The 8,467-nt window shown below is 40.5% G+C and overlaps 3 protein-coding genes across 3 annotated transcripts; all 3 read left to right on the top strand.

The window, feature by feature from the left end:
- Positions 1 to 1,999: 1,999 nt before the first annotated feature.
- On the top strand, positions 2,000 to 2,686 carry SS1G_02946 (predicted protein; the record flags this gene model as incomplete). Its single annotated transcript, XM_001596673.1, has 1 exon — positions 2,000 to 2,686. The coding sequence occupies one exon, from the start codon at positions 2,000 to 2,002 to the stop codon at positions 2,684 to 2,686; it is 687 nt and encodes a 228-aa protein (XP_001596723.1).
- Positions 2,687 to 3,947: 1,261 nt separating this feature from the next.
- SS1G_02947 (hypothetical protein) lies at positions 3,948 to 5,280 on the top strand (the record flags this gene model as incomplete). The annotated part of the gene is made up of 2 exons (XM_001596674.1): positions 3,948 to 4,118; positions 4,225 to 5,280. 2 exons carry the CDS (start codon positions 3,948 to 3,950, stop codon positions 5,278 to 5,280), a joined length of 1,227 nt encoding a protein of 408 aa, XP_001596724.1.
- A 1,208-nt stretch (positions 5,281 to 6,488) lies between these two features.
- On the top strand, positions 6,489 to 8,370 carry SS1G_02948 (hypothetical protein; the record flags this gene model as incomplete). Its single annotated transcript, XM_001596675.1, has 3 exons — positions 6,489 to 6,640; positions 6,687 to 7,235; positions 7,449 to 8,370. The coding sequence occupies 3 exons, from the start codon at positions 6,489 to 6,491 to the stop codon at positions 8,368 to 8,370; spliced, it is 1,623 nt and encodes a 540-aa protein (XP_001596725.1).
- Between the last annotated feature and the right edge of the window lie 97 nt (positions 8,371 to 8,467).

Consider the following 8,467-nt stretch of genomic DNA (forward strand, 5'->3'; position numbering starts at 1 on the left):
TCGGAGTACAAGTAGGTTCCCGCAATGGTTTGAATGCGGAGATGGTAGAGATAGTTGGGAAGAAGAGAGGGGCGGGGGTGGGGGCAGAGCTTATAGGATATTTGGTTTAATGATTATAAGGTCGGGGGCTTGGGAAGGAAGAGGGAAGACAAGAGGAGAGCTGTGATGTCTTTTGATTATGTGTGATAAATGTGATGAAGACTTTTGAGATTTTTGAATGTGGAGTGTGAGTGTATATAGTTGTTCTTTTTTGATGATCTGGTTTTCAAGGCCTATGAGGAAAGACTTTGGATTCTGGATATTTAGTATGAGGAAGGTTTACTGGTTGTGAAGTTGATGTTTTCCTTATAATAAGATTTACTATATGGATTGATGGTTACTTATTCATCAAATCAAACTAATATATAGTGAAAGTCTGTATAAACCGCGACCTATTAATCTTACAAAATATTCTTCAAATTATGTAGCGGTGTTTTACTTCACTGATGAATTATTTAGATCTACTGGAAATTCGTAAGGACTGAAGATCCCTTTTATACCTACTTCGAGTAGGTATTGAAAAAATGATGTTATTCACAACGTAGATGCTAAAAGAAGAAGCCCGGCTCTTGCTCATGTTTTGGGGAATCCACTACAAAGAAATCTTCGTATGGTATTTAGGAAGATATGGGAGGTATTATATGAGAACAAATTGATGACTCGAAACTTCAAACCAGCAGTTTGCTATTTTTACAACGGCAAACGAGGCTTCCATGATTTCATACTTGCTGCTCGTCTTACTTTTGTATTGTGCTGTTCATGCTTTTCCCCACCACATATTCAGGAGTTTGTGAAGGAGTCATAATTCTCTACTCCGTAGAAGAGGTACATGAAAATCGTACACTTCAATCACAAAGCTCTGAGCTGTCATATCTTCTAAATCGGGAAAATCCTATAAGTTCCACTCCGTAGTATTTGACCCTGCGTGAGATCCACTCATATGTGATTTTCTGTGTGTAGAGGTCCTAGAGGAGTACTGCGGAGAAGAGTAGTCATATCTCCGCGCGCAAATATTTGCGGCAAAATGGAATTTGTCAGAATTCCGATGTAAAAGTGTCCGCCCGCGGACTCTGGATATATCGGATTTTCTTTAGAAATTTGTCACTTTTGTACACAATATAATTTGACTGGAAAATTTTGGTAATCAAACTTTATTGGATGTATTTTTGTTATTTTGGTATAAAAATTAAAGAGAAAAGATTTATCTAGTCGGGTTATAGATATGTTATATAATTTGATATTCACTAATTTCATCAGGTATTACTGGGCACTTTTGATTGTAGATATGACATTGTAATAGCTGACATACACTTGTAGAATGTACTCCAATATCCAAGTCAATTGCCTCAGGAATCACATCTACTCACTTAATAGGCAAAAACAAATGGAAACAGATCCAATAGCTGTTGAGCTTATGTACCTAGGTAAGGATAGTATGTAAGGGACTAAGCTGGCAAAAAGCCTCGGGAGCTAAGCTAAAGTAAGGAATGGACTCTTTCGAATTAGACCATGTAGGATACCAAGAAGGTAGTAATATCATAAACTCATTGGAGAACAATATGCCTTAGATGCATGAATAATCTAGGATCGCAGTTTTGAATACTCCATGAGGAAAAGTTGAAAAAGGATCGGGATGTTGAAAATTCCGGGCTCTAACCCATTGCTGATATTTTCTCAAACTCCCATCAGAATAATAGATAGTAAGGCTGTGTGGTCCAAGCTTATAATGCCCCATCCTTTTACACCGCCAATAAATGTCTGCCTGTGTGTTATGCAGCAGTTGCATTTGACTCTAAACTTGCATCGAAGCGCATCAAACCAGTTGATCCCTCTCGTTCCATCATATCCACATTAAATATACCATTTATATCTTCTCCCGTCTTTCCATATAACCTTTGTGTACTCATTATTACCCCTCTTTCGATATCTATTTAACTATCTATTTATCTACCTATTCATCATGCCTTTCATGTTCAAATCTTCTCCTTCGACCTTTACGTCTTTCCCAACAATGACCGATGTTCAGTTGCCTATCCGTTTGGCTCAGTGTGTTGGAATCACTGCTACATCTGCCCTCGCTGGGGCTTCTCTCAGTATTTCCTTCATCTCTGTTCCAAGATTACTCGAATCACCACCACATCTTCTACTTAAGCAATGGAATAACCTCTATCAACAAGGAAAAGCTTTTTTTCCAACTGCTTCAATCATTCCTGCGGCATCTTTCTTCTTCCTCGCATACAAAGAGACGGATAAACTTAAGTTGAAGTTGTTTGCTACGGCTGGCACCTTGGCCCTAGGGATGATGCCTTACACAATTTTGTTCATGTTGTATACGAACAAAAAATTGTTGGACAAGGCGGATGAGGCACAAGGACTTTACGCCGATCAAGTTGGTGGAGATACTGATGATGTTTCTTCTGGATCTGGTCGTAAACATAAGAAATCTTCCAAGGACCGCGAGAGAAGTGATAGAAGTTACAAGAAGAGTTCGTCAAGCAAGAGAAAGGAAGTTGATGAGCATGAGGATGTTAGAACTGCACATGAATTGGTTGATCATTGGTCATTGTTGAACTTGGGAAGAAGTGCTTTGATGATTGCTAGTGCTGCAGTTGGTACTTGGACTGTGGTTAGATATTCGAAGAACTAAATGGGTCTACGATCTTCTCTACGATTCGATTCAACAACAGACGACCTTGCCATGGGAGATATGGATATAAGAATGAATACGGATCGGTATGAGGATGATGGTTGTGTTACGTGACGGTTGTTATCCCACTAGTGGCTCACGTGCACTAGCCCTGTATATAAAGACCTTCTTACTTAGAATCTTCTTAGTTCTTCAGTTTTAGATTCTAAGTGATTGAATTGACTCCGTTTACGACTTTTCCGTCACAGGTTGTGCGTTCTACGACTTTACATGATACGATGGGATGAAATGAAATATTATATGATATGAATTCAATGATGGAATCGGTTTATGGATAGGGTGAAAATGACGGGTATTATATACCTCAATGGAAAGGAAATGTTCAACCATGGATTTTATATGGGAATTCAAAATCGCGATTATTAGAAACGCAGCCCAACCATTGTTATAGACCATTGGTACAGATCAAATACCAAAAAAATGTGTTTTTTTCAACCTCGGCTTTTGATGTTTGGCAAATTTTATAATAAGTCACACATGAGATGCAGTAAGAGCTTCTTTTCCCTACTCATGAGATGTGAAGAAGGGACAAATCATCACGTCGTAAAATTAATAGCAACAAGCAATGATTTCCCCTTGCATTGTTGACTCATACATATTTATATGGGGCTTTTGCATAATTATCACTACCTAAGGATACTATTTTCCGGAGGTTCTAAGCCGAATACATATTTCTTTTTGTCATAAAAGTTCCAAACATCAATTTGTACCTTGGAACAAATCAGCCATCAATTCGCACCGCCACATATGACGCTGAAGCTTAAGCAGCTTAAGCGGGGGATTTTCAGGGCGATCTGTCTGGGGCAGTGTCGTCATTTCTTTCATAAACTCGATGCTGGTAAAGGATGGGAATTGCTTTAATGGATGGGCATTTCATGAGAGTGTACGTAGGTACTTACCAAGGTTATTATTACTACGACTCAATTCAACGTCACTTGATTGCCTGCAGGCTTTGTGGTTCTTTTTCTTCTTTTTTAAAATAAATAAATAGGAGTTGGTGTTGGGAATGTGTTTTGTTTTTCTTCTTCTTCTTCTTCTTTATACTACTTCATAGGTTACCTTTTTGTAACAATCTATTACGATCGATCTATTGAACTCTACAATCTTCATTCCATTTCTTTTTACATATACACTTCCAATTCATATTCATATTCAATTGAGATACACAACACAAAACCCCAACAAAACACATACATACATAATGCTTGCCTCCAGAACAGCATCAAGAGCTGCGGCTCGCACTCTTCGTGCACCAATGAGACAACAAGCTAGACAAACTAGATTTGTTTCGACGACACAGGCTGAGGGGGCAAAGGCTGGTGGTGCTTCGGGTTTTGCAGCGGGTATTGCTGGTGGTGCTGTTGTTTTGGCCGTAAGTTTTTGATCAGCTTCTTGGTTCTGGTTTTGTGCTTTTGTATATGGACGTCTTTGCGTTTGTGCACGCCTTACAACAATCACATACTAACACAGTTTCTCAGGGATGCTACACTTACTACCAATTCTCTGGCATCAAACCTATGGTCAACGCCTACAGCTCCACGAAATCTCAATTCCAAAAAGCAACCTCAGCAATCTCTGAAAAGGCTCCAGAACCAAATCAAGCCATCAAATGGCTTCGCAGTGCCACTTCTTCCTATGCTGCTTTTATCCCTGGTGCACAATCATTCCTTGATAGTGCATTTGATGATATTGAGAAGGTGCAAGCGAAACATGGCAAGGAAGTCGATGAGATTGTTAATAAAACATATGCGGAACTGAAGGGTATTAGTAAAAAGGGTGGATTTGATATGCAAACTGCCGTGCAGGGTTACAATGTATTGACCAAAGCATTGAGCGAAATTGCCGAGTTGGGAAAAGATAGTTTGGGGGAAATGTTGGATAATCATCCTCAAATCAAGGAGAAGGTTGGGGGAAACCTGGATCAGTTAAAGAGTATGGCTGAGAACTATGGTCCGGATGCAAAGAAAGAGTTGGATGATACGTATAAGAAGGTTTCGGAGATTCTTGCGGGTGGATTGGGCGTTGGCTCGATTGACAAAGTTCGCAAGTTAATCCAGGAGAAGAGTGAAAAGATTCAGAAGCTGGGAGAACAAGCTTGGAATAAGGGGATGGAGGAGTGGAAACCTTATTTGGAGAAGAACCCAAAGGTTAAGGAGATTGTGGAGAAGAATGCTGATGCTCTTAAGTCTGGAAATGTTAAGGAGATTTTCGATCAGATTAAAAAGGCTATTGAGTCAGGAAATACAGATGATCTCCAGAAATACATAAAGGATGCTGGGGAGAAGGCGAAGAATACTGGGTTCGGACAAAATTTTCAACAATATGCTCAGCAAGCTGCGACGATGGCTGGTATCCCTGGATCAGAGAAGATGTGGGAAAAATTGCAACATTTGCAGGAGGTAGCAAAGGATCATGGGGATGAGTTGGAGGGATTGGTTAAGAGTGCTTATGAGGATATAAGCAAGGTTGTGGAGAAGAAGGTTGCAGAGGCCGAAAAATTGAGGGGAAAGGTTGAGAAAGATGTTAAGAAATAAATGGGATGACGTATGGGGAATAGGGGTTATTCATGATTAATGAAAGAACTATTGGGGGTGTATTATAGTGCGGACGGCTTGGCTTGGTTTGGCATGGGATGGTGGGATTTCATAAGGCATAGCATGGAGAACAGAACAGAACGAACAGAATTGAGCAGAATTGAAAACTAAATAGATTTAATTAATCAATATCATATTAATTTTGTATTGAATTGGTCGCTTCATTCAGATGATTGGTTTCATCTTTAGAAATATAATACTCTTCGATATTGTAATTCGAATATGTTTTTTATTTTATTCTTGGGTGGTAAAAGAATCTCCCCCTCGTCGTCATAGCCTTGCGGTATTTTAGCCTGATGGTCTGTGCTCAAGCTTCTTTCCCATGAGGTAACTGCAAGCAGATCAGAATTCAAGTCTTATTTCACATCACATCCATCAACATCACCATGATTTTTCTAGTAATCACCAAATATCTCATTTTATAAATCTCGGTGTCGTCAAATACCAATTAAACTCAATGTCATCATTAGAACAAGATGGTGGAACATGAAGGAATACTTCCCTTCATGGATATCAAGAATTATGATGTCCAAAGCCCACGAGAAAGAGTAGGTGATTGACTATAGCTAACCACTCCTCTCTCATTTGAAGGAAAGGGTTATTGCAACCATACGATCGTTGATTTGCGTACATGTTCATTATTTTTACGGAATGCTAGGCTCCAGTTGAGTTGTGTCATGACTCGAGAAGTGAAGTTGGTTACATGCTAAACTTACATGCAAAAGAGATTGTCATATCTTTCTGGGCCATTCCAATGTTTATTTTGATGGCATACTTACTTGTTATAGTTCTCTGGAAGTGGAATTTCAGTAGAAGCCGGCGACTATCAGCAATTAATCCAGGAACTTCCAAGCAATGCTAGGTCGACTTCCTTAAGTGGCGCGCCTCGACCAGCATTTTGGAGAATGAACCTGGCAGCGCTGTCGCAGAAGTATAACGTGCGTTTATATAATATATTTCTTGGATTCGTGGTACTCATATGATTGCAGATGTACTTGGTGGCATATTTCGATACCATACACATTACGAAACCTCGAACACTCAAGCAAATTATACCCGGTGTACCAGACTTTATTCTTCGGTTACCAGTATCGAAGCATGCAGGTAGTGGATATCTCAATCAAGCTCGCCCGCACTCTGTCAACAATATGATAATTGGCAATTTGGGTAATAAAGAAATATTACTCTTCTGCTGCGATGATGGAGATGTGACGGCATACTACACGGACCTTCTAGCAGAGGAACTTCAACAGGCGGAGCAAAGTACAGCATCATCAATTCCTATTGGCAATACACGACCGTGAGTAACTAACTTTACCTACATGATTTGGTTCTGATCGTCTCAGTTTTTTTCATGAGAACGTCGGAGAGAGTGCTTGGGGTCTTGCTATTCATCAAAAATCGCGCCTCATTGCAGTAAGCTCCAACAAACACGAAGTTACTGTCTTTGTCCATGCCACTTATAGTAATGAGCCTTGCAACTGCGCTGTAATGGGTACTATCCTTGACCCTACCTATGGTGAATTTGTTCGACATGACAATGCCCAGAAAGCTTTTCCCGTCATGGAATGTCATTCAAAAGGTTTGGTCTTTTCAGATGAAGGCCTTTTCTCAGACAGTTTATTCCCCGTGCGACGTCTTATAAGGACCCCTAGCCCTGATGATCCGGTAGCTGAAGGCCTTTTACCAGAAACACCATGTTCTCGTAACTTTAGATTAATTCTTCCGCTTCCAAATTCTCACAATATTCCTGCAATTGCTTTCGCAGATGACAACAATGGCTTAGCTGAATTCATGCTAGCTACCGATATTGGGGGCAGTTTGTGGTCGCTTGAAATATGGCGGGGAGCCGTGAAATTGTTTGGATCAGCCCTTGTTGAGGGATTTCGTTCAATGTAAGTACTCCCTCTGGTAGTCCGGACTACCTTCAGACAATTAAGGTCTTTTGATTTCTGAATCCAGTTGGAATATTCAACTCATTTGAAATACTCAAGTTGCCTTGAATATTGAATTGTTTTCAAGCATTGAAGGCTCACATTTAGTCTGCTAGTTCAGACTATTGGTCACGGTCGCTCCAATGATTGAACTATGATTTCTAACTAACTTAGGGGCTGGGGTGTCATGACTATACCATTGCGATATTTTAGACGATCCCGAAATTTTCAAGATGCTTTAGGTATGGAGGATCTAAATTATGCTTGGCACAAATCCATACACAATAGACCTGGGACTGAGTATTGTATGAACGTTTCTTCATGCTTGAAGCGCCTCGAGCTTGAAGATGAAAAAATTGGCGGTGCGACGGGTATTTCTTTTGGCAGGAGCGATCTCACAAGTCATACAGATGGGACTCAAATCACCAACCCTGAAGACAATTCAGACAATGAACAGGAACAAGATGAGGAGATCGTGCGCAGCAACTCGCCACCAAATAAAATAAAAGGAATAAGCTGTCCTAAAAAAGACAATTCAAGGCCCAAGAGACGACTAGCTTTACAACCCAGTGACTTCATGAAACAGGTTGACGACTTATCACGTTCTGTCGTCAATCCTACCTCCAACCTTAGTGATGGAGCTGCCGTCCTTCGAACTTGGAAAGACAGCATCGAACTCGTTCCCTCATTTTCACACATGCCCCCCACGGTATGCTCGAGTAACTTCTTTAGTCGAGGAGCACTGACAGGCTTTGGCCAAACTTTCCATCAAATATCTAGAACCAACATGATGGCACTAATACCAGAACTATCACTTGTTGTTGTTGCTTCTCAGAATGGTCGAGCGGCTATATTGACGCTTTCGAAAGTGGGACTGATTTCTACCCCCGCTTTCGTTCCTGCTTTCCGCGTTGAAGCTCTCCTTCCGCCTGAAAAGTTCTATGAAAAATATCTCAAAAATGATCAGAGAGAAAAATCCCCACTTCTTGGAATGGCCGTGTCTCCCATACAGAACGGAAGCGGGATCAAATTAGAGGCTGGAGCATATCCGAGGAGGTGGAGGCTTATTATGCAAAGCTATGATCATACGATTTGACGTTTGAATTGAGTAGGGATGGAGATAATAATTTGCGTGTTTTTTAAGCTTTCGCGAAGTACGTGTATAGGCAACCTTTGGAGTAGGTGCTTTTTCT

This window comes from Sclerotinia sclerotiorum, genomic scaffold (genome assembly GCF_000146945.2).
Source record: "Sclerotinia sclerotiorum 1980 UF-70 scaffold_3 genomic scaffold, whole genome shotgun sequence".
Classification (NCBI taxonomy): domain Eukaryota; kingdom Fungi; phylum Ascomycota; class Leotiomycetes; order Helotiales; family Sclerotiniaceae; genus Sclerotinia; species Sclerotinia sclerotiorum.